The 26,997-nt window shown below is 41.9% G+C and overlaps 1 protein-coding gene across 3 annotated transcripts in view; it reads right to left on the minus strand.

Annotated features, from left to right (window-relative positions):
• Positions 1-12,935: 12,935 nt before the first annotated feature.
• The window catches only part of MPPED2 (metallophosphoesterase domain containing 2), a 173,574-nt gene continuing 159,512 nt past the window's right edge, over positions 12,936-26,997 (minus strand). The window contains exons 5-8 of one of the 3 annotated variants that reach the window (XM_042959098.1): positions 19,293-19,408; positions 16,005-16,118; positions 13,750-13,807; positions 12,936-13,119 (exon numbers count right to left, since the gene is read on the minus strand). In XM_042959098.1, the coding sequence (XP_042815032.1) occupies positions 13,026-13,119; positions 13,750-13,807; positions 16,005-16,118; positions 19,293-19,408 (382 nt within the window). In that variant the 3' untranslated portion in view covers positions 12,936-13,025. Of the gene's footprint in view, positions 13,120-13,749; positions 13,811-16,004; positions 16,119-19,292; positions 19,409-26,997 lie in introns of all 3 variants that reach the window. The other 2 variants (XM_042959097.1, XM_042959099.1) reach the window with 2 other exon arrangements.

A 26,997-nucleotide genomic window follows, 5' to 3' on the forward strand; every position in this document is an offset into this window, starting at 1 on the left:
ATCGTCATAAATTTCCTGATCTTTGACCTAACCGGTTCTTAAATTTCCATTCCCTAACGGGCTTGAGGAGTTCGTATTTATCATACTGAGACGCTTACTTCTAAGGATCAACGCATTCCAGCAAGGCCTGGATTTCAGATCGCTGACCCATCTTCCTACTTGGGGTTTTTGCTAGTCACAACAGATAAGACTCCTTGGGGACTAAGAGAGTACTCTGTCCTCTGACTCCCCTGAGTAAAATCATTCATTCACGGACAATATAACCTTGCAAAATACTTGGAGCAACTTGACCCCTCAACAGCCTTTTGAATGCCCCTTCCGTATGGATTTAAGCATTTGACGGCGGCACATATCCACTGCTGAAAATATTCCCATTCCAGCCTTTAGCAGCTGGCTGTATCTGCAATTTTTATTAAATTTCTTATCCTCGAGACTGCTTATTCCTTATGCTTGTACATAATAACTATACATTTTATGGGTGCTATAAATTTAAGTTTTGCAAGTGGCCGGTGGTTTGGTTCTCAGAGCTGGTCTTGAACAAGTGCCTTCTCTTTCTGTATTTCAGCTTAACAAAACAAGGAGACTGAGGAGGAAACCAAATTTATTGAAGGAAATCTCAGGTTTACTTGCAAACTCAGAGTCACAACTTCCTACATCTGACCAGCTTCCATTCTTTCTTTGTTCACATTTCTATTTCAGTGCCCAGTATACACAATCATCTTCATCTCAATCACTAATCAAATGTTCTTTTTTTGTTGTTTGCTTATTTAGAAAAGTTATGCATGCACATGCAGAGTGAATTTAAAGAGTGTAGAAAAGGACAAGGGAGATAAGTCATAAATCAACCATTGGAATATATAAAAAGGTCTAATAAATGATTTGATAATGGTAGCACATATGTGCCAGGCACCATGCTAAGCTCTTTGCATCCATTTTCTCATTGACTCCTTTCAATAATCTTATGAGATCAGTACTGTTATCACTCATTTTAATGAGGAGGGAACTGAGGCTCAAAGAGATTAAAACTTGATCAAAATCTCATAGCTAGTGAGTGATGGAATCCTGTCCTGAACCAAATCTGCCTGGCCCCAAATCCCGTGTTCCAAACATGATACTAAAAATGTGAACTATTCGCCACCATTATCATCTCAGATTCATCTTTTCAACCATATACCGTATGACTTAGCTTAACCATGTGACTAAAAATCTGTCTATTATGGATCTTTAATATGGGCAGGGCAAAACATCTTGCAAGAGATGCTTCATAGATTAGCTGGTATGATTTATTCCTTGAGTTTCACTAATCTATTTCTCTAATTTGTAGGAAACAAGGAAAATTGGTCTGGGGATTTTTTAATAACTCATTATCCTTATAAATAAACATGGGGTACTATGATTCCTATGACCACATCAAGGGCTATGAATTATTGTAGCCTTTTTCCCTTTCCGTAGCAGAGACAGACTTACCTCTATCACTTATATTCTTTCAGCTAACCTTCATGGCCACACCAATGAGTTATTGGGAAGGTGCTAGGGATGAAATTGTGTGGGGCTTTGGACAAGAATATGTAATGTTTGTCCTCATTAGTATACTGCTGACCTAAACCCAACCTATTCCACTCGTTCCCCAAAGGGGTGGCTCTAGGTTTTACGTGACTCTACTGCTGATTATATCAGGGCTGGACACATGACCTGGGGTACCAATTCTTTGATTATGAAGATGATCAGATACTATTTTTTATTAAGCATCAGATAAAAGATCCATGAACAACTACTACTGAAGTGCCTCAAGATTCTTGGTTTGTTCTCTTGCTAGGCTTGCTTGTTTCTTGCATTTATTATGTCTGTATCCTTTAAATGACCCTCCCCACCTTTTTTCAAAGTGAATTAGAGTGAATTTTGGTTCCTATCCAGTATCACTTAGACAAGAGAGATGTATTAAACTTCCTTTACTATAAGAAATAGCCCTTTGCTAGTACAAATGTGTACAAATGGGTAAAGATCTACCAACTAAAGAGCATAATATGATATGTATCAGACTTGAAAGAGTTAACTCCCCACAAGGAACTAGGGGTTGACTTCCTTCTCTTCAACTGGACCCAGATTAATTTTGGTTGGTTGCAAATGGTGTTTTTATTCAGGAGGCATGGGACATATGTGATAAATGTGAGGACTATCATATGTCTTATAAAGAGCTAATTGTTTGTGAAAGATGCTCTCCCAGTGACACACACAAGTCTGATGCACACTGGCTGCTGGCTCTTCTATAACAATTTCATTAAACTATCAACCCTTATACCAGAACATAATGTGACAAAGCAGAGATTGTCTTCTTTGACCTTGGTAGGATCTGGAAACATTAAAAAGAGATCGAATACTTTTTTTTTTAAATAATAATAAACAACTTTATGAAGACGTAATCACTCTGCATACTAAATTCAAGCATAGGACTTATAAGCCAACCATTTTCTCATTAACACTGCTGTTAATTTTTCATGCTGTATCCAATTTTCTCTATGTCTCAGACTAACCACTTACTCTAATTTATTAGCTTAGGAATTGCTGAATTACAAAGGTAAGAAAAAATTGTATGTTTCGCCTTCCCTCTAGAATTAGACTTCCAACCCAAGGAACTGGAATTCTTCACTCACAGAATCATTTCTCCCCATCCTTTAAATTGGTGTTTTATCAAATCCCCGGCCTCTGGAATGTTGGCAGACATTACTCAGAGTAGAATGTAATGTACTGTTTCGGGTCTTCGTAAAAGTCATTTTGCATTTATCTTCAGAATTATTTTATCATTTTACGAATAGTTTAACATATTTACTCATGTGTAAATGGACAATGGTGAAGATTAGAGAGACTTCATTTGCAATGAAGACCTCAGTAGAATCTCAAAAAAAAAAAAAAAAAAAAGAAGGCTGAACTACCAGCTAAAGATTATAAATTGTGGAAATCAAATTATGGCCATAATCTCTAACCTTTAAGATACTGCTTTTAAAAAAGACAGAAAATTTCTGGAAAAAAAAAAGAATATATATATCTCGGCCTCACAAATAGAGTCTTGAAATTTAGCGCTGTTGTGAAGAAATATGTAAAGTCTTGAGTTTGTAGTTAATTCTTTAATTGTAATTAGAGAGACATATTTGTGGAGAGGAGTTTTGTGACTGACTTATTTGGGAGAAAAAGGAGGGATCCTAAAACATTAGGAAAATTCAGCACTGTCTCAAAGCTTTAAAGTAGTTAAGGTCCAGAACCATGGGAATTATATTCCATTCTTCATTATGTGGGTGTCCCTTTCAACATACTTTGCTGATATCAATGTTAGTATTAGCCAGTGAAGTTCTAAATCCTTGACGAATAGAGAGTGCATATCTGTTTTAAGACATATCATCCAAACTCTGAAAGCGTCAAAAGGCCTAAAACTTTAACTTTTGAGATGTAACATTAGCCAGACTTCTCTGGCTTATAGACATGCACTCCTAACTACATGATCCAAAGGCCAATTGCTTTGTATTCATTTCTTTTTCCAATAAAACATATTTGTCATCAAACCTTCTTAAATGAATTTACTGACACAGTTTCTGTTTACACACATCATGGCCCAAAAATGAAAGTTATGAAATGTAAGCTGTGGCCAGCAAAAGCCACTACAGGAGATTGAGCCTGTGTGTTACAGGACAGCAGGTGGAGAAAATGGAGTAGCATCACTGATTTTCAAACACGTCACTTGGAGGAACACAGGTACATTTGCTCTGATTCAGGTTAGACCAGGTAGTTAAAGCTTTGGTTGCAGACTCTCTTTGGCCCAACTCCGGGCTGAGGACTTATGCTAAACAGAGTGCCTACACGATAAATATTAGTTATCTGGTGCATGGATGTAGAGATATACATTTGCTTCCCTGGCCTCAATCTAATATCCCCCAGCTATATGTTCCTGGCCACTAAAAACACCTGAAAGACATCTATTGGGTGTGCCACCCCACTTCCAAACCTCCTTTCTAAAATAAGGACTAGGGGCGCCTGGGTGGCTCAGTTGGTTAAGCATCCGACTTTGGCTCAGGTCATGATCTCGCAGTCCGTGAGTTTGAGCCCCGCATTGGGCTCTGTGCTGACAGCTCAGAGCCTGGAGCCTGTTTCAGATTCTGTGTCTCCCTCTCTCTCTGCCCTTCCCCTATTCACGCTCTGTCTCTCTCTGTCTCAAAAATAAATAAACGTTAAAAAAAAATTAAAATAAGGACTAAAACAGAATCTCTTCAGGGAAGTAGTAGAAACATTTTTGTAGCAAACTAAAAGAACTGTATACAGATTCAACTGGGGAAAGACAATTACAATTTTACAAAATTTTCAGATGAAAGAGAACTGCATAAAAAAACAAAAATGACCAACATACATCTACCTCCAGAAGGCCTCTAGGTCAGCAGTAATTATTTGGGGGAGGGTGGGGTGGTAATGAAAGGAGAATGCCTCTATTGAATTACTTTTAACACTGGGCCAGAGTGGTAGGGATGAAGGGGTTCTTTAAATAGCTTTGAGAATGCTGAGCTTTACAAACAGTAGGTGATGTCCTCAGCATCCCAGCCAAGCCATTCACTGCAAATACTACCAACAACCGCAGCACTACTGGTGTGGATATAAATATTCATATCAATAAATGGGATACTGCTGAATCCACAAGTATAGCTGGAATAGCCTGCATATTGTCACTTCGCCAGAGATACATAATTTATTTCTTAGGAAAAGTCTTCTGTAAGAGGAACATCCTCACCAAATAGGTTCCCATGTGCCATTGTGTTGACTGTGTTGGAAAAAGCCAACACATAGAGACTGTGATGAGGGGTCTGGCTCTCCTTTCCCCCACAAAAGCCAGCAGACCTCCTATTAATAAAACCACCAGGCAACTCACTTGCCCCCTTTGTCCGAGGGTGTCCTAACATCAGAGAGGAAAAATCTATCAATTCATAGTTTAGAGAAAGAAAGTGATCAAACGACATGCACAGGTCACACCTCTTAACCTGGGAAGTCAAAAGGTTCATTCAGGTTTGGATCCAGATCTCTTGCTTTCTCTCCTTCCTTCCCCCACTCCTCCATCCGCACTTTATTTTTTTATTGAGTAAATTTCTCTGAGCAATCTCTAAACTCAAATAATTTTACTGCCATTCCTGGATGCAAAACCCATAGACCTCACCTTTCCTCGGGAAGGTGACCTGTTAAATGCAAATGCAGGAGAAATACACGTCCATCTACCTTAGTTTCTGAGTCTTTGCAGAACACATAGCTTCCATTCATATGATGTGAAACCAACATATCACTCCCATGGCAACTAGTGGTCTTATGATTATCTCCAGATTTTTAATTTTCATTATTTAGTCCTTTAGAAAACAATATAAGGAAAGTTCTTACCCTTCTGTACATCTTATTTCAATTTCATTGGTAACCAGAAATATAGCCAGTCAAGGAAAAAGGTTAATTGGTTATATACTGGGCATAATATTGTTGAAGTAGACACACACACGCGCGTGCGCACACACACAGACACACACTTTCATGAGAGAAACTTTAATACGAAGTGAAAAGTATCATTTTTCTTATTTCTTATTTCTACGAAATATATTTAAACAAATTTCTCAGGTGAAACCCTCCAAGCTGTATTTTTCAACTTTTTACGTTAAGAATTAAGATAAACCTAGTATTTCACATCTCGCCACAATTTATTAATGCTACAGATAGGAGTACTGTGTTTAACATTTCAGGGTCTCTGTATTATTTGATGCTTCTAACTGTTAATTTCATTATCACCATCATCTAATAAGACAAAAACTTTGTGGAGGTGCCCCTTCTCATGTTCAAGTTAGTACTTGAAGACCTTATTTAGAGAATGTCATACCATGCCTCCGCTCAAGGAACCTGCAGCAGATAAGAATTATCTTGACGTTCCTGTTTATCTTCTATTTCTGATCTCCCAATCTATGCAAAACTGAAGGGTTAGGGGCCAGAAGTCTCCAGCATGGAGAGTTCAAGGAAGTGGGGCAAATTGAAAGAAGGAAGGGGAACTGCACTCATGCATGAAATACCTTTTCTCTTCCTGGTGAGTGTGACTTGAAGAGAGCTCATGGGGGGGGGGGGGAATCACTGCTTGTTCAAATGCCCATACACAGCTTCAAAGGCCAAAGCCTTGGCTGCCATATCCCGTAATCCAAATTTAGTGGTCACACTCACAGGAACACAAGCTCTTACATCTGAGAGTCACAGACCACAGGGGACACCTGGACTAGCTACCCGGGAAACACTGGTCAGAAGGACAGCAGTACAGCCCAGGCCAAAGTCACCCTCTAACACAAGTTGAGAACAGCATAAAGAAACATGTGCTTAGTGCAGTATTTCTCCAGAGAGCTATTTCAGATTCCACATAAGAGTAACTGGTGGCCTTGGATAAATCATTCCTCTCATTTATGTGCTGAACGGGAGAAAACAAGTCAACAACTGATGCATGCAAAAGCATTTGGAGGTGATGGATGGAGACATTATGGTGCATTTCGTCAATGGCATGCCATTAGAGAAAACCATTTCATAGAGTAAATTAAGAAAACAAACCAGCTACGTGACACACTTGGAATTGCCACTGGCCAGACCGGTTTTTCTCCTGCAGGAATGAAGCTGCATGGGACTGACATTATCATTATCACTCAGACTCCCTCTCCTGGGTTAGCTGCCAGTGCCTTGTCTGAGACTTAAATCCCCAGCTGGCACTTCTCATAACAATGGCTACTCACAGAACTGGACAAACCTGACTATCACAGGCCCTGATTTCCTTTCATTGCTGTTTTGAACTATAATTTAAATCTTAACTGCTATTTAGCTTCATGTGGCAATATCTTGTTTTCTTCACCAAATTACAAGGAACTTTAGTGACAAGAATGGAGTTTTGCAGCTGAAGCTTACGAGTACGCCACTGGCCCTACAGTGTTCAGATGTCTGTCGATTTTATCTGTGATTAGTTTCTCCTACCTTTCTCACATACCTGGCTATTGTCTGCCAAACATTGATTAATTCACTGAGAAAGCATTCTTCAGACCTAGATGCTGGGAATGCAGTAACAGAAGACCTGGCCGCTGACCTCATGTAGCTTGCAGGCAGACAGCAACAATCAGAACATGGTATAGGTAGAAATGCTTGTGGGGGCTATGGCAGTACCAAAAGGAAGTGTTCTGGGTATGAGTAGGGGGATTCAGGGAAGGCTTCCAGGAAATATGAGTCCTTTTTAAGAATTAAGTAGCTGGTACCTAAGCATTATAGCCAGTGTATGCAAGGGCATGTTGGTGAGCCCAAGCATGGAGCATTTGGGTTCCAAGTCATTTGCTATTTCAGAAGCTTCTACTGAAAAACTCAACCTATTCTCAAGGTCAGCCACTAAGGTCAGGACAGAAATGGGCTATGAAATTACAGGCCCCTTCCCCTGGTAAGCGGGCTCTGAGAGCACTCGGATGCACCGCATGGTAACCGTGGCTTCATAAAAATCAAAGCTGATTGATGGGTGCAGGCTCTCTGCCTTCGCGTGTTTAGTCTGTTCGTGCTTTTAGTACCACTGTGGCCATGCTTCCTAATGGAAATGCATTTCTCTCTCTCACCATTACCCAGATATAGATGCTTTCAGATATGAAAGGCCTTTTACCTCAAGATTTTTGTCTTGTAAGACATCCTTAATTCAGGAAGGAAATGAGGAGGAGTCAAGAAGAACCTACTACAAATGTTTTGTCTTATAGTTTAGAGAGAGAGAGGGAGGAATTTAAAAAGCTCGATTTATGTATGGCTTGAGTTTGTAGCTCTACAACCTTGACTCCGTCCAGCTGAAGGAATTCACTTTCTCTTGTGAGGGGCTCTGAATAACCTGGAAAAAGAAGCTAAATGTTTCCTTTTGCCCACCCCCCCCCTTTTTTCTTTTGCTTTAAGAAACTATGAATGACAGCATAATAAAATCTTCTGTGTATTATAATAGCTCCCTGGGCCCAGGAACTTAGTGATATTATCATAACAACTCTGACAAATCCATCATGAAGTAGGAATTATCCCCATTATACAGGTGTGGAGTCTGAGCCTGAGAGAAGTAGAGTAGCATATCCAAGGTTACCCAGATGGTAGATAGCCATCAGTGAGATCTGAAGGCAAGCACATCCAATTTCAAAGTCAGGGGTTCTTACTGATACCCAATGTCTTCCAGACTGGACATAAACATGTGTGTCAAAACATGTGACAAAGAGCAACATCTCTCTTGTGGGAGGAGGAATTGGGTGCCCATCAGAACTGTTATATGTGGACTAGTTGAGGGGAAAGAAAGTGAATCTTCTTGGGAACACCTGGAGGTCAGATTCTTAAGTTTTGTTTTGTTTTGTTTTGTTTTAAATAATCTGGTTTAATAATAATAAGTCACAGATGGCATGTTTTTCTCTGCTACAAAATCACATTATGTCTGGCCAAATCGATCTCTCCATCTTTGATTATTCCTGAATATCAAACTGAAAAAGCAGTTCATGCTCAAAGTTAAGAGCCCAAATGCCAATGTGGGGCTATCTCTTGATTTTCTGTGACCATGGTGGTGCTACTGACCTTCTCTGAACTTCTTGTGAGTTGTAGAGGCCGACTTTACAATGGGCACCAGGGAAGAGGAAGATTTATCAGAGAGGTTTTTGAATCAGTATGGTTATCTTTCCATGGAAAGGCAGGATAGGAACAAAATGGTAGAGGTGACATCTTGAAAAGGAAGGGAAAACAGCTCTAAGCTTCTGGAAGAGCCTTGTCAGAGTGGACACAGGCAGCAATCTTGCTACTTTATCACAAAGTAAAAGAAAAAACATTTTGCATTAGGAAGCTGACATCCAGAAGTGGGTTGAATACCTTCTCTAAATCCTTCTCTAAAACCACCCATTAAGAATGTCCAGTCCTGGAACCCTCCCCACATCCCATTGCCTCCTGTTCCATGCCCAGCAGTGTTTCCAAATGCCTCAGCTTACAGCCAAATTCTCAAAACAAAGGAGACCTTAATTCACTTTGGTTTAATAATTAAACAAAATGTACTTAAAACTTTTAGGAAAGTGGGAACAGGGCACGAAAAGATACTGGGAAACCAAAATAAAAGATGGATGTTCACTCCACTGGAGCAGCACATCCTTGCTGGTGGAGGGCTGGGGGAGGGGGCATTATTCTGGGCACAGCAAGTGTTTTATCTGCAAGTGACAAATCCCAAATCCTCCCAGCTTCTGTTTCTCCCTACTTAAGACCTGGGTCACAGTATTTATTTACTTAAGTGATGGAGATGAAGGCAGGCTTAACGCTGGCCACCTGTCAGAATAACAGCGACCTGCCTCTTAAGGGGATTTCAGCAACCCCACATCATCTATATAAGACAAAAGGGGATTGGGAGAAAATGTAGAGAAAAAATTCAGTAATTGAGCTTGAAGGAGATGGTGACATGGAATGTAAAGACTCCACAGGGAGAAAGATGCTAAGATCCACGGGTGGCATTTAAAGCAACTCCGAAGAGTGCAGACTCCTTCCTCTCCTGAGATTAGAAGGGATTTGCAAAATATGATCCCCAAACTGAAAAGTCAGGCCCCCTTATCTGCCTCTCACAAATGCCCTTGGGGTTCTTCATAGTTTAGAAAGAGAGGTTCATTATAGTTTCCAAGGAATGCAAACAAATACACTCTCTTGGAAATAATGCTACTGGGGCTCTCAAGGGTGAGGAGGCAATAGACAGGTCCTACCTGGAGAATCTCAAGGCAGCATGGGGGACCTTATTTAACAAACTGGATGCCAGGTGGTGATCTCCGTATCACAACTTACAACAACTTCATCATCAGCCCTACTTTACAGTGATGCTAAGTACCCAGGCAAAGACATCAGAGACAGCTGGAGGAGGGGTTGGGGCTTGGGCAGGCACACGGACTCCAGGCTCTGTGCTCCTATCCACTGTGCACTGTGCTGTGTGCCTCAAGCAGAAAGGAAGTGGTCCAATTTGATGATGTAAGGCCACACTGAAGGATGCTCCAGTAGCTCATACATACATGATAGAAATGTCCCCAGGCCCGTATCAGTTTTCCATCAGCTGCTGAAGGGCATCAACTTTTCTAGTCCAGAGGCAGGGTGATAAAAAGGGCAGAGGCTATGAATTCAGACAGACCTGGTCTTGAACCTTCCATTTTCCTAGGGAAATTTATTTAACTTTTGGAGCCTTGGTTTCCTATCTATAAAGTGGGGCTTACGTGACCTCTCCCAGGGTTTTGTGAGTATTAGAAACAACATAGGAGACCCGCTCAGCAGAGTGCCTGGTGATGAAAGAGTGGAAAGTGCCAATTTGTAAGAGTTATTTCAAATGTTCCTTTGTTAGAAGGCCCAGTGGAGAAAGCTTCAGGCCTTTGGACGGTCATTCGGGCCCTCCTGGAGGTAGTTCATACATACGGAGTGGTGAACCTGGACCATGAGCCAGTCTAGCCTGTAGATTTAGCAGGCTGGACTGCTTCCTGCCCACTCACAATGGAAAGCAATTTTGGTAAGTGCTTAGCTTAATTAGTTTGGGTCCAGACATGCTGTCAAGGGCTGCGCATGCACACTTGTCATCGTGATCATCCACCTGTCTCTGGAAAGCCTGCTTTTCCAGAAGTCTGAGCTTAGCTCCTTGTTCGGTAACCAGATGAAATTTCCATTCAGTCACCTCTCACTCCAGCTCCCTAGGGAGTGCCCTAAAGTCAACACCTTCTTCTACTGATGTAGCAGATCAGAGGAGGGCTGTTAACCTCTCACAGTTAACCTCCTTTGACCTCTTTTGGCCTATCATGGCTACTCTGGTCATGGACCACCTCTGCTCAGGAAGGGAGGTCAGACCAAAGCATCCACCACAGGCTCTGGGTGGCATCTAAGACACTTAATAAATATTACCAACTATGATAGCCCCAGATGATTACATGGGCATCTGAGCTGGAATTCTGGCCTAAAACACTCTCTCTACCCTGCTGGTACTGAAATCAAAAATTCTTCTCAGCAATGACACCAAAGAGTCCACGATGGGAGGAGGGAAGGAAGATGTGTCAGAATACAATCCGATGGGCACTGGAACATAGACTTTTGGGATACACTGCAGATTCAAGATCATGTCGCTTTTTTTCAATGGCTGTTCCAGAGAAGATAAAACAGACATAACTTTATTTTCCACACCCCACCACTGCCTGGGTCCTCCTGGCTACCATAACATTTTAGCGATGGACGTCAATAAAAATAAATAAATAAATAAATAAATAAATAAATAAATAAAACAGTGAGGAGGCGATGGTAACTGCTCCTGGGGAGACTGTGTAGTGGCCACTCTATTACCCATTGGTTCACCTTCTCACTACCACACATCCACAATAGCATCTCCAGCCTCCACTGCACCGGGACCCTTCCTATAGAAATTACAACGGCCAAGACGAGATATTCACTCTCTGAAACCTACGGCAAGGTAGATGACAGTGCGATGGAAGGAAAGAGTAGACAGAGTGCCTTATCGATCTACCTGCCAGCCTGGGAAAGGTGGGCAATAAAAGACTTATTGAAAATCAGAAAAAAAAAAGCACTTATTCTAATTCTCCTGAGAGGGAGTACTAATGTTGCATATGAATAAATCCACCCCCTTTCCCCACCTGGGGATTAAACCACCATCCTCCTAGCCAATCCTCCAAACAGGACAGATTTAAAAATCTTGCAATTTTATTTGCATATAAAGGCCGCTAGATATAGAATATCACAATAAATTTAAAAGAAACAACTGCTTTCCTAAATTTCATTAACAAGGTAACATAAAATAGGGTAAAGCTTAACAGCATTTACAATGGGAAAACAGAAATGACTATTAGCGACAATATTTTGTGCTAGCGAAGATTGCATCGACACACAGTGCAAAATGGGGGGAGGGAGAGGAAGTAAGAAGACAATTCAGGGTATTTAAATATAAAGGACAACTAAGCCTTATTTTAGTTACCTTCCATTGCATCCATGTATAAGTCTGTACACGCCTGTAACTGTAACCTAGATTTAACTCAAGTTCTTTGAGATCTTGAGTTCTGAGAAAATGTGTCAGCCCCTTCGGACTTGCGATGCCCTGCTATAAAGCATCGCTTTGCAGTTGTACTGTCCTTGGCAATATTAAACTCCTAACTTAGTCATAATACACAAAAAATATTTATATATATAAACCCATACTGAAAAGGAGTCTGTGCGCTCAATTTTTTTTAACTGCGTGAAATACCTGCTCTTGACAGATTCCATTTCCATATTTTTAAAGCTAAAATAATTTAAAAGAAAACAAACAAACAATGAGACCTTGTATAACCACAACATGGATCTCACTAGCTAAGCCATCCTTTAAACGAGGGTCGTTTTCTTCTCCGGATGCAGCTTTCTTTATAGTGAGAGTGTGAAGAGAAGTCTTTTCCACGCCTACTTTTGCCGAAAAGATTGTTACAAATCCAGGCCACGTCTGCAAAAAAGAAGCATTACCAAGAAAACAACAGCAATAACAAAACACCAAAAAATAAAATACTTCAAACAATACTCTTAAACAGTTGTGCAAATCTGGGTGGTTTTTAAAACACTACCTACCTGTTTCTTTTTTCTTTTCTTTTTTTTTTTTCTTTTTCTTCCAGCTTAAAGCATATTAAAATAAGACTTTCATCACCTTTTAAAAAGAAAGCTTGGCTGTCCTTTGGCGAATACTAACAATTTACAATGGCGTGGCCTTTGAGAAAACGGAAGTCATTTTACAAATTCACAATGCTCCTTTCATTTCGAATGGACGCCCCATTTAAAAAAAAATAAAGAAGCACAACCTCTAGAGTCATTTGTGTTCCAGTAATTTACAAAAAGAACTCACAGGATTTGGAAATAAACAAGTAAGAGAATGTAAGTTTATAATTAGAAAAATGACAGTTTATAGACCTTCCCTCACATTCCAATTGGGCTTTTTAGAGCTTCAGGAACCCTGTGGGTTTGGAAGGTCAAATATAATTGGAGGGTTGGTCGGTTGAAAGCTGACTGTACACGTTGAGGCATTGATGTACGTTGTATAACCGTCGGTCATAATGCCGTAACCTGTGGAGACAGAGTGTCATGCTTACTGTAATATATACAAATGACAGTGACTCAGTGGTGAGCTGTCAGGCAAGGAAAACTGAAAAAATCTTTGCCAGTGGGCAGTGAGATGAGATTCAATGAAGCCTCCCCAGATGATAACAGCTTTCAGAAGCTGCCTTCCAATTACATTCTGTTTTCTTTAAAGGGAGAATCCTCTACTTCAAAGAAAAGTGATTCTTTTTTTCTTATTTAAGCACTAGATTTGTCAGGGAAAGACTGTGATTTCTTTACTAGTGAGAATAAAGAAAAAACATTTCTTCCCCTCTTTTTAAAATATGATTTTCATTTCAAAGCCCTGCATTAATTATTGAGTTCTAGGGAACAGAATGAGTAACATAAGCGACTCCTCAGGGCACAGGCATCCAAATCCCAAATGGGCTTTGGGACAGGTGGGGGGGGGGGCGTGGGGGAGAGCACTGCACTGGGATCCAGGAGGGTGGATGCTCAGCTTCCTTATCTAGGAGATAACTGATCTTAACTTACTCGAATTGTGTGGCTTTGATTCCATTTCACTCAAAAAAGTCAAATAACCGAACACCCGAGTGATTTGCAGAGACATCACCATAAGACCCTGTTTCCTAAGCTCACCTGGGCACTGGATCAAGCCAAAACACTTCCCACATGCAGAATATAAATCTCTTGCAACCTACTGGAAGAAAGTTAAGAAAGTTTTTCTGGGTCTTTGGTATGTATGCCTCTTTCATAATTTTCTTAAATGTTTATTATTTATTTGCTTATTTAGAGAGCAGAAGAGGGGCAGAGACAGAGAGGGGAAAGAGAGAATCCTAAGCAGGCTCACACTGTCAGCGCAGAGCCCAATGTGGGGCTTGAACTCATGAACCACGAGACAATGACCTGACCTGAAATCAAGAGTCAGACACTTAACTGACTGAGCCACCCAGGGCTCCCTTCCAGTTTGATAATTTTTAATTCGTTGAAATTTTTAGCATGCTTGCAAGTTAGCACATATCCCTGGATACCCTATATCTACCTGAGAACCTCTGCAATTAAGTTTGTAATTCTGTGTTGGTATCAGGCTCTTATGGCATAGAAAAATATGTCCGTGAAAAATCATCAGGACTTACAGAAACAACAGGTTTTTCTTTCTTTCTTTCTTTCTTTCTTTCTTTCTTTCTTTCTTTCTTTCTTTCTTTTTTTTTTTCCTTTCCATTTGCTAAAATTTCTCCAAGTAAGCCTGTGGAGAGCTTAATGAGGGTCAATGGAAAAATCTCTTAAGAAAAGAAAAGAGGCATTTAAAATGTGCACTGTTTAGTTCTGGGGTCATAAAGTCTTGTTATCTCTCTCCATCAAGAGGTTGGTATTTGCCCTCTCTCTGCCCTCTTCAGCTGTCTTAAGTGAATAAAAGTGAGACAAGTTTATTTGAATATGATCTCCTCCCTTTTAAGCAAGTTTATTATTTTGGGGCTTCAGTGGAATTCCCCAATAGTCTGGCTAGTTTAAAGTTAATTAATGATTTAAAAAAACCGGATGAAATGCAAACTCAGAGGTATGCTGTAGGTGTTCAAGCCTGATAACTGTCCCCCAGAACTGCTGTTTAGACATGAGCTCCCACCCATTCTCCCCCACCAATCCGGTATCATGCCTTAAAGAAATGCCCTCCTTTTCAGGGACTACGGCTCCAAGTCAGGGTAGGATGATGTCTACTCCTGCGGAGCTGCACCCCGCATTCCATGCACTCAGCTGGTGCCTGCACTTGGGGCAAGCTGAATTTTCTCTGGCGTTAGGAGGATGATTTTCAATACGTATGCCTCTAATGCCTAACCTGGAAGCCAATGGATTTGTGGGCTTTGAAAAGCAAACTTGGTTTTCTTGCTTCATCAGACACGTAGGCCTCAACAACTCACCTGCAGATTCATAAAGAACTCCAGAGTACAAGCTGTAAGCAGGAGCTGGAGAAAATATGGAGGCTGCCTATGTAAACGCACCACTGCACACAAACCCGTGAAACCGGGAGATACTGGTGCGGCCAAGAAAAATCTAACGCCTGCTGAAAGACAGCTTTGTGTCTGTCTAAAGACCCTAGTCTTAAAAAGGAAGGACAGACGAAACCTAGAGCCCTAAAGTTTCCTGGGAGGCTTTTGGATTCTGTGAACTTGACTCCACCCTACCTTGAAAGGCAGAAAGAGGCAACTGGACCAGTTTCCAGTTGGGGGAGATTTAATTATTCCCTTTAGCCTCAGCCTGACCTAATAGCGCTGATGATTTCTGAGAAGTCTGAAATGGTTTTCGGAGGTTCATAAGGAAATGACGACCTGCAAATCTGCAGGTTCCTGCCATTTCTGTTCTATAACTTTCACTGTGTGTCCAAAGTTATTTTTCAAAGAAAGTCTTGTCTTCCTGGGTCCTGTGTGTATTCCATATGAAACACAATATTTACAGGTAGAAAGAGGCATTGGAAGTTGTTTAGTCTAATATCCAGGCCATTTCTTCTAAATGTCTTAAAGAAAGAATTTGTCCTTTTTTTACCTCAGGGCTGTTCTACAGTGGTGGTTAGCAAACATTCCTCATCAGAGCCCTGAGATTCCAGAAGTTGCCTTGGGGTGTGGGGGTGGGGTTGGGGTTGCTGGGTTTTCCCTAAGGTGAACCAGACCTACTTCTTTCTCTCCACTCTGCTTAAAAGAGAGAATCTCCATATAAAATATTTATCAGCTTTACATGCAGGTATTTCCCCTAACAATTGATATTACAAAAGGTTCTGCCACTGGTAAAAAGAGTTTGACAACACTATTCCAGTCATTCCAACTGTACCCAAGGTCCCCATTCTGGAATGAGATCATGAATAATGATACAAGACCTTGTGAATGCCTTTCTGCTGGTCTTACCTTCATGGATTCCACCAAATACATGGAGCTTGGGCCGGACTCGCCTCTGGACTGTGTTTAAAAGCTCCACACAGCCGACTCTTTGAAGCTCCTTTGGAACCCAGTCTCGAAAACCTAAGGGCAAAATGCAATCAATACTCTTAATTTTCCTTCTTCAGGTAAGGTTTCATTTAGACTTTCAGGAAGCCATAACTCACAGAAGGTTTATTACATTATCTGTAATCCTAGCCTCTCCATTAAAGCTCACAATGGCTTTTAAGGAACTTTTCACTTGTCACTTTGTCTTCTTTAGGTTCTTGAAATTTTTTTTTGGTTTCCATTTTTTTCTTCCTGTTAATTAACATTTTTTTTTTCTTTCTGTAAGGGATTTGATTTATGCAGCCCTGGTTTCAAATCTTCATGGGCCTAATGACATTTATTCCCGGCAGTCCTGCAATATCTCTTTCTTTCTCAATTCAGTTACTTTTCTCTCTTTTTTTTTTATTACGTCTTTCTTATAGCAGTTTACCTCTAAGATGGCTCAAAAAAGACAGGCTAGTAGGGACTGTCTGTAAACTGGCCACAAGATACCTTGCTCTCCTCAGGTACATCAACTTTAACCCTTGGTAGTTCTTGATGACCAAAGCTTGGAAATGGCAAGTTCCTCCTCCAGTCTCCTCTCTGGGAATAGGCAGCAATGTGACCACATGGTGGCATCCAGTCAGCTGGGGCTAACTGACTACCTTTAAAGTAAAAGCCACTTACTTCCACGTTTAATGTAGAGAATCCATAAAAACGGACATCAATTATAACAAAAGTCAGGTATCTGGATGATTATGGCCAGAAATAGACCCCATTTGCCTGAGCAGGATGGGTGTAAAGAAGGCAGGTTGGACTAATGGCTAAATCGTCATCAGTGGGAATCCATACCACAGCTCTGTTGGTGATTTCTACTATTCAGAAATGATCAGGCAGAAACAGACTGATAAGCTTATTCCACTTTGTTTGACGGAACTGCAGCAACGAAGACAGAGCATTTCTGTAAAGACATGTTAACTGGGGTGTGGGGAGTGGCTAGAGAGTCTGGTAAGAACATCAGATGAAAACGGGGCCCTATAAAAATTCAACCGGAGGTTTGATTCAAAATTCTGTTTGTTAGGGGAAAAAAATCCTTAATCCACAGTGATTGGCATATTCTATCATGGATGGGTTTTCCTTGAAGGAAGAAATTATCTCATTTCATATACAATCAACCTGAGAAGGCATCCTGCTTATACCATGATAGTAAAGTCTCACGGTGAGATTGCTACTCAACAGGAAAGAATTAAAGGCCCCTCTCCATCCCCACCCCAAACCAGCATTTTCACAAGAATCCCAATAACATACTTTGATTAAGGTTCAACTTTACCTTATGAAAACCTCACCTGACCTTTTATTGTGGAACTCCTTGAGGTAGAACTTACTTTGCTACATGCACAACCACTCTCTGGATTACTCCATATTTACTACAAGTAAAGTAGTATTCAAAGTTTCTGGGATGTCTCAATTCTTTGGAGGCTAGAATGCAGACTTAGGACTACCACCACTTGCTTTTGTACCGACATTAATGGCCTGATGAGTCTGCGAATCAAGTGGTCTGCTCAAAGTTATATTCCAAATAATACTTCAGTCACGTAAAGCTGTCTGTGCTGAGGATATCCAAGTCCTGTTTACAATAAACAGCCTGAGGAGAATCATGTCTGCATGGAATAGCCTGCTCAGGGAAAGGACCGAGTTGGCTGAGATGCTCTCTCTGTAGGGTCTCACTGGGTAACTCAGGGCTGATCAGAATATTTAGCTAGCAATTCAGGATTTAGTCTCTAATGGCTGCAAAATAGGGAGCTTAATTCATTATGATGATAAATGTTGTTGGAAGTGTGATCTTTTAAAACATGGGGTGGGATGGGATGGAATAGGGGGAAAAAGGCATGGGGATGGTGATTCTGAAATACTGAAAAAGTCAGGAACGGCTAGATCCTGTGCAAATCTGGACAATTCCCCTGTCTACAACACAACCTGCTTCTCTTCTCTTGCTTCTCCACATCATTAAAATGTGCCACCATGACTCATGCCTTGGCCCTCCCTTCTGCTATTTCTATGTGAAACACAGAGCACTCACTTTCCTTGGAAGGGATGGAAAGCAGCCCTAAGTGGGCTGGAGGAAACAATATCTACAAAGATTAAATTCACAGTAGGGGATGTGTGTTAGATTTTTTATTTTTCAGGTTGACAGAGGAGGGAAGTCATATGGACCACAACCTCAAACCATAGGGAAAGACTGAAAATAATTTATTTTGTAACAAGGGTTTTCTTCCTTTCTCTAAACCAACCTTTGCTAGCATTATGCATTTGAACATTTATTAAGAGTGTAGATTTCATCTTATATGTTTTTTACTGCAATCTAAAAGAAAGAAAGAAAGAAAGAAAGAAAGAAAGAAAGAAAGAAAGAAAGAAAAGAAAAGCTCTCCTACTATAAGTGAAGCATCTGAATTTCCAGAGTTACACCCTTGTTGAATGGGGATCCAGGTGATAGTCCTGTTTGACAATGTTCTGTGGCTAAGCCAAGGAGATAACAAGTTCATGAATAATTAAAAGAGAATTATAAAAGTCAAAAAATCATATTCTGGCCCATAACCTGCGTAACTAAAGGTAGCTTTGAAGCATGCTGGCAATCTAAACCTGGATGTAGGTTTGAGGATTCTGTAGGTTCAAGGATTCTGTAGGATGAGTATCTTTAAGTAACTTTCAATGTAAGTCCTTACTTAACACCTTAGTTTTTTTTTTTAAAGGATTCTTTGCTTATATAATCAGCTCAAATGTTTAACTTTAAAGATTTCCCAGGTCCCACTATTACATGGGAAAAGATAATGAGCTACTTTAAACAAAAGTTTCCATTATTTCGTTGCCATTCAAAAGCCCTGCAATTGAGAGGTCTGTGCCTTCTTCCCTCCAGTCTCCACTTCCCTTACTCCAAAGTGAATACAGTTCTTAAAATAAATGATCGAGCTCCAAAGACTGTGGTGCTCCATACTGATTTGATTTTCCCTGACTCAACTAAATTAAAAAAAAATTTAATTTCAAAAACACCTGTAAGCCTAGCAGAACTGCTGAGTTTAATTATCATACCGGTTTCTTTAAAGACATTGGCTTTTCTTTTTGTATTCACTTTTTATTTTTTGAAGGAAATGATTATATCCCTGAAGCATTGTTTATTATGCTTGGGGAAAAAGACATCTATTATGACAAAAGGACAACATTTGTTTCACTTACCTAGAGGAGGTCCGTGTGTCATGAGTATGTCGATGCCCTCAGGGATGAGGTTCCACTTGTCCAGCAGAGACTGACCTCTGGGCAGGTTAAAGCCCCATCCATTAAACCACGGGGTCCTTTGGGGGAGATAATACACACGGTATCAGGCCAGTGGAGCCACGTTTCTGCTCTACAATATTTCTCTCTCGCACATTCCCCCACGGTTTGCATCGCTCTCTTGTCTCTTTTTGATGATTGGCCCTGGCAGCAGGATGCTTTTTTGTTGACTGCTTCAAAACCAACGCATTTGAAAGCAAGTGTGGAGCCTGCGAATTGTTCAACCAGAAAGGGGCACAAGAGTCTTTACAGTGGAGACTCTACCCAGCTGACCTCTATCAAAATCTTAACAATGTTTTGTCTTCTCCCCCAAATCTCCATGCTTCCTAAGATGCCTAGCTTGGATCCAAAGCATTTCTACCCTTCCTGTAAGAAATTCCATCAGTACCCCTTCCTCCCCATCACTGCAAAACTGCTTTGCTGGAAGGATTCTTACAGAAGCCCTTGGAGAAAAGGACAAGGGCTCTGAAGGCAGAGCATGTACCTCCGTACATGGAGATGTTTTGAAATCCTGGACTGAGAAAGCTGAAAACGTTCGGGGCTCTGACAGGTGACAGGGGATCCAGGGAACAAAGAGCAAGCGTGGCCTTTTCCTCCTGTTCTCAAAAGGAAGGTTTGAGGGTCATTCTGGAATCCACTCTCCTGACAGGGAAGGTAAGCAGTCCACCCTCCCAGGAATGAGTTTCTGAGGTTGATGCTTCAGGCAGGCAAAAGTGAATGAATGGGGGTTTTGTCCTCAATGAGAGCACGTCTAATTGGAGCTGAACATGCCTCTACCATTTATAATAATAGAATAACCAATTTTTCTCTGCACACACTACTGGCTAAATCACACCAGAACAAAGCAGTTCCCAGTGCTGTCCTATTCCCAAACATCTAGATATAACCTTTATTTGTTGAAACTGACTCCCATTCTGTAGGAAAACTCCTACTTGCTAGCACATACATGTAAAAAACAAGTTGGTCAATTTTCTGGCTAAGCTCAACTTTCCTCTTCAACTTAAGCTGCCCCTTTCGTGCCTATTGAAAGAGGCGACCCTGTGTCCAAGGTAACTTGGTCAGTGACAGCAAATCAAAAGAAGTTCAATCTTATTTAAAGCCAATCATGGGCCAGACTATCAGATTCTCTCAAGACTTGGAACTCAGAAACACTGACCCAGCATTCATTTGGTGGTGGGCACGTACAGGCAAGGACAGAGTGGAGAGGGCAACCGAAAACCATGTGAAAATCTGCCTTACAAGTGAGAAACCTGAGTTCTCACTGAGATGCTTGAAAGAAAGTTCCAGAGGTAAGAGACTGTGTGTCCCCAGTTAGAAAAAGAGAAACCAAGAAAGTATCTGACTTGGGTCCTACAACTATCTTCCAAGTTCCTAAGCCATCCTAAGGGGCTTACTTATAGTAACAATAATAATTTTTAAAGCTATTAATTGTTGAGGGCTTACTCTCTGTCAAGGTACTATTATTCTAAACACTTTATTTGTATTAACACATTTAAATTTCACAATAAGTTCAGGAGGTAGGTACTATAACTAACTCCATTTTACAGATGAGGAAACTGAGGCACAGAGAGGACAGGTAAACACAACCAATAAATTGGATATGAATCCAAACAATCTGGTTCCAAAACCCATACTCTTAACGACTGCACAATTCCTCTTCTTCCGTAGACTTGAACTAACTTCCTACTTGCCCTGGGTGAGCCTCTTCTGTATTCTTTCAAGTTTAGTGTCTTGTTGCCTGAAGTCAAATGAGCTCTGACCATGGAATCAAGTACTTGGTTCTAAAATCCAGCAATGAGATGGTGGAGTGGACATCAGTGGTTTTTGCCTGCCTAGCTCTTTCACCTTTCTTTTCGTAACAGTGCCTGAAATTTTTTGGAGAACCTCTCCCTCCACCTCTTAGTTCATGTGCTCTGCAAAGGCTGACCCAACCCTGTTCTAGGATCTCCCTGACCAGTGACTAGTCTAGGGATGCACATGTGACCCAAGCTGGGAGTCATCCTCAGGCTTTTTCTGGTACTACCTAAAAAGAGGTCATGGGTTCCTCTCTGGGATCCTGGGTCTTGAGAACTGTGTAGGCCTGGAATTGCCTGGAAGCTTTGTCTTAGCTACCATGCAGACAGCCCGGGCTTGAGAATCAAATCATCATCATCATCATCACACACACACACACACACACACACACACACACACGCCAAGCAAAGAAACAAGAGTACCCTGATGACCTTTTGGACATACGGATCCAGTTGTGCCTGAAGCCAATCACATTTTTCCTTTCAACTATATAAGCTAATAAAATATTTTCCTTTTTATTAACTTGAGTTAGGTTCTGTTTCTGCAATCGAAAGAGTCCTAATTCAAACAATTATTGTGTTTAGTGTAAAAAAGACCTATGTACTTACTGCAGGTAACACTGTCCACACCCACCCTTGAACCGACCCCAGAGATGTCCATGTCCTGACCCCTGGAACCTGTGAATATATTACCTTGCATGGTAAAGGGGAATCAAGGATACTGATGGAGTTCAGGAGCTAATCAGCTGACCTTAAAATAAGAAGATTACCCTGGATTATCTGGGGGGGGGGGCGATGTAATCACCTGCATCGCCAAAAGCAGAGGAGGGAGGCAGAAGAGGAGAATGGAGTGATGTAACCTAAGAAAAACCCAAAGTACTGTTGGTGGCTTTGGACATGAAGGAGGAACAACACAAGCCAGGAGATGTGGGCAACCTCTAGAAGCTGGAAAAGGTAAAGAAAGAAAAGGAATTCTCCCATAGAGCCTCCAGGAAAGACACTTTCCGGTTGACATCTGGATTTTAGCCTAGTGAAATCCATGTCAGACTTCTGACCAACAGATTGCAACATGGTAAACAGGTGTTATAAGTCACTAAACTTGTGGTAATTTGTTACAGCAGCCAATAGCAAACTAATACAGTACCTAAAATGTCTGAGCTGTAAACTTCAGGACCTGTGACTGGCCCTGGGCCTCACCTAGAGCACAGCACGTGTTCAATCAACACAGCCCTGGGGTGCCTGGGTGGCCCAGTCAGTTAAGCATCCGCATCTTAATTTTGGCTCGGGTCATGATCTCATGGTTTGTGGGTTCGAGTCTTACATCAGGCTCTGAGCTGACCGTGCAGAGCCTGCTTGGGATTCTCTCTCTCTTCCTCTCTCTCTGCTCTTCCCCTGCTCTGTCTCTCTCTCTTTCAAAATAAATTAAAAAAAACTTAAAAAAAAATCAACACAGCCCTCAGCAGCCACACTGCCTTGTAGCTCAACTAGATGCTATGCTTTTGGTTTCTTCGGAAGATTAGGAAGTGTTGGCTTTCTTATCCCAGGCTGCTGGGGAGGCACCAGGTACCACAGGCCTGAGGGAAGCAGCAGGTAGAACCTTTTAGGGCTCAATTAGTCAATCTTGCTTACATTTGTCTTCTAGGACTTCCTGTCTTCAGGTTCTTAAGCATTTTCATTAGAATCTGAAATAGAGCTGAAATGCCCATTCTTTCCCTTCATTTCACAATGACCTCTTTCCAAGATTTGTCTTAAAAGTAAAAGAAAAAAAAAGACAAGTTCAGAACCCAGTGAAAACTCAGTGAGCACTTTGGCATGAGAGAGAGAAAAATAAGCAAAAACATCTGTTTTCCTAGGTTTTGAAAACAAGCTTCTGGGCCTATGGTTCCTGTCTGAATGGCAAATAAAGAAGGCTTGAAAGAGTCCCAAGCACACCCAAGTAGTTGGTACAGTGAGGGGTTCTGATTTCGCTGCCAGAGTCTGTCTGAAGGCAGTCAGCCTCTGGACCCCCAGGTCATCCCAGGGGCTTCCAGAGTCAAAGAAACAAGACTTTATTTTCCAGTCTTTCTGAGTTTCTCTCACAGAGTCTTCTTGGGAAACCTATAGTCCTATTGCCCCAGGAAGTGCTCCGTTTTTTAAGTGCTTTGCGAAAGAGTAAGACAAGCCCATTGTGTACAGACACTCCAAATTTCATGTTAATGTAAACTTTAATGTTAAGCTTGTGACAAAATCCAGAAGTTTCCAAGTTAAGGGCAAACTTTAAAAATATCTGGCATTTATTTTGACTCAAACCTGTATGTATGTGTATGAGAGTGTGAGACAGAACTTAAATTATAAGAAAAGGAACATTTATCAAGTCTCTGATATGCTTTATATAGAGGTTTTACACAGACTATTAAGTTTAATTCCTCATAACAATCCTTGAATTATTATTAACAGTCCTTGAGTACTGCCAACTCTATTTTTAGACAAAAAGGCTGAAGATCAGTGATATCAAGTAACTTGTCAATATTCCCAGGATTGGTAAGTAGTGGAGTGCAAATTCAAACCCGGATCTTCTGGCTCCAAAGCCTCTGCTTTTGCCTGCACAGTGCTGAACTAAAACCTTCTAGCCCAGTTTTGGTTTTGGCTCACACACTTGTGAAGTAAAAACAGGGCTGCTCCGTTCAGTCTCTTAGGCTGAGCACTGTACAACTTCAGCCGGTGCCAGGGCATTGTGTGATTGAAGTGGCTCTTAGTAAAAATGCAGTGTGACTTCCAAGATGTTATTATGGCTTTTCTGGGAAGTTTTCTGTTCCTTTAGATCCTCCAGATAAGGCCTTTTCCACAAGACAGTGGCCAGGCAATGGTAAAAAGCAGCCCAGTGATGGGTTCCAGAATTATTCCAGCATGGCGTAATAAATGGGCATACAGAAGAGACCTGTGTGCTAATACTCATTCTGGCATGAATTTACAAACTCACATGAACCTTCGGTAAGAGAAGGCCCCTCAGTGGGCTCCTTTCCTCATCTGAAAAATGAATGAGTGCATGGACTTGATGACTGGGTTTCAGGATTGCTTGTAGGTTGCAGAAATCATATGCAGAAGCCCCACACCCAAAGCAGGGACATGAAGGGTGCTCTTGCTGAAGGGCTGGTAAGAAGGGGCTGCGAACCTACTCACTCATTTAGTCTGCTCCTCCTTTCTGGCCTGCGCTTCTGAGCAAAGCTGGCAAAACCCAGCACTTGATGGTCCTTCTATGATCAAGAAATCCTAACATTCTATAAGTCTGTGCAGACTATCAATGTTCTAAATAAATGCCGTGAATTGCTCTCAATGAATTACCTAAATTGCCTGTAAGGGACCGAGTCCCGTGTGGAAGAAGTAACTGCACAGAGCAGAGACCAAATGTGTCAGCATCAATGAATAATGCTTTATCCAGTTGAGTTTCAACCTGAAACATGAAACCCCAGCAGTGAGCCCATCAGGGGTTCACTGGAAAATATGTGCACAGTCGACCTCCCGAGCCCCACAATGGGTTTTGTTCTGTAGCAATGGGGGGTGCGGGGGGGAAAGGAGGAGGGAGGAATCCAGGGGAACAATGTCTATTGCCTCAGCCAAGGACTTAATAATTAGCTGTGACTAACAAATACCACATGGGAACCAACTTGTAAGAAAATGTCCCACAAAGCGCCCTATTGCCAGTGGGCCAATCAGGACCTGTAACCCATCTCCTTATAGAGAGGGATTAGAAAACTCAGGCAGCTAGAGCTGCCTAAAGCCACTGGACCAAAGACATGGATGGAAGCTGTGGGTGCTCTCAGGGCTCCCTCCCCCTTGCTCTTGCAATTAGGGGCACTTGGCCTCTCCAGGCTGAAAGTTCAGGAGCAGGAGCTAAGGGAGTTAACATAGGCAGAATTTGTTCCAAACAATGTCAACACAAAACAGGTTTTCTATATGGAAGCAGGTTGAGATGAAATCGCTACAAAGGTCATCTGTGTTTGCAGTACACGGTGCTGTGGTGTGGGCAGAAGGGAGCTTGCTGGACCATAAATCTGAGGTTGGGACAGGTGAATGGCTGTTTACTCCCCTACCCACGTCAGTGGGGGCCAGGAGCGCCCCAGGAAAGCAGGATTTGTTAAAGAAAAGTTGGCACTTGGTCTGCTCAGATGGGCTATTCAGGTTCACGGCGCTGGTACCTGCTGGTCAATGTCTACAAATTCCCCCGGGTGCAGACGGTCCTGGGAAGGCTGCATCACGAAGACTCAAGATTGGGATTGTGATTAACCATCTCCTAGGTGCCTCCTGCAAAGATGAAGGCTTGGAAGCCTGGTGGGATCCCCTGGGATTCTGCCTGGAAAGTGTGAAGGGGAAAGTGCAAGGGTTCACAGCTGGGGTAGCGGCCATGCCACTGCTTAGGACTGTGAGAACCTGGGGATTCTGTAAAAAGTTAGCCATTCTTGTTTTGGAGGGAGGAGGGACAAACATGGATTATGGAATCACAGACCAATAAAGCCCCAGGTCTGCTACTTACTGGCTTCTCAGTCTCCTCATCTTCCAAATCGAAATGGAGTATCTGCCTATGTGGGTAAAGTGAGATCATTTATGCAAAACGTTTGGGAGAGTACTGGCACAAAGTGTTAATGTGCAGCTTTTAATTTATATACAAGATATATGAGCAATATATGTGTATGTGTATATACACATGTACACACACACACATGCACGCACACAAACACAAACAGTCGCTCATGTTACATTTTCTTCCTACAACCTCCCAGGCTGCGGCCCATCAAGTAAACAGACCCTCCTGCTCCAGACTTTTGAAGAGTCCCCAGTGAATAGGCAAACATTACTAGATGGCTAGATAGAGTCTGATTTCCTCGGGCTGATTACTTATTAAAAGGCACTTCCTCAGCTCACTTTTGAGTGGAAGTTTTCAAACAGGCACTCGCTCACTCGCTCGCTTGCTCAGTCTTGCATAGACAATCCTGTGGAATGTGAGAGCACAGGGCAAAACGTTAGTCAAGGCTGCTTAGCTGGCTAGTACAGGTGGTTAGATTTTGACAGGATCTTAAATTGGGGGAAGTTCAAGGAAGGGTCCTTGGGTCCTTGGAATATTAGTAACAGGGCCCTTGGACAGGTTCACTGGCGGCATTGACAAGCTACTAATTAACACCATCACCACAGCCTGGCATCTCCAGTAAGCAAAATTCAGAAACCAGGGGCCAGTTTCCACATACACTTTCTTTCCTAAATGGCGGCACTTTAGAATTGCAACCTTCCTCATGCCTGGCACTCCCAACCTCCGTCGGCCCCTCTCCCACTGCACATCGCACCAGGTCTAACAGAAGCTAATTTAACCACCGCTGGTTAAAATCACACCGCACTTCACAGCCCCTTTCACATGCCATGAAGCTGTCATGATAATTCTTGATCTCTAGCTCACCTGACAGCTCAGCCCTCCCTTGACTGCAAAGCTTCCCGTCAGTTAGAAATAGCAGTTTCCCTGGCACCACATGTGTCATCCCGAATATCCAGATGAAAGGCAGATGCCTGCCCCACTCCCTTTCTTGCCTCCTTTTCTCTTCTTAGCTCTGGAGTTTGTTAAGAAGCCAGCCTTCTCCCCCAAGTCCCTCCACTTGGCAGCCTGGAAGTTACTCTTCCGTGCAATTAAAAAGATGCTTTGCATTAGCTCACGGAGGAACATCACACCTTGTGCAGCAAAGAGACACATGCACCAGTTGACATGGCTAGGAGAGAGGGACAGCTTAACTTCAGGGCAAGATTTACAGCCCTGTGCAGCTGCCTGGGAAGCCTGCCTGGCCCAAACCACAGGC

Source organism: Panthera tigris, chromosome D1 (genome assembly GCF_018350195.1).
Source record: "Panthera tigris isolate Pti1 chromosome D1, P.tigris_Pti1_mat1.1, whole genome shotgun sequence".
In the NCBI taxonomy this organism is placed as follows: Eukaryota; Metazoa; Chordata; class Mammalia; order Carnivora; family Felidae; genus Panthera; species Panthera tigris.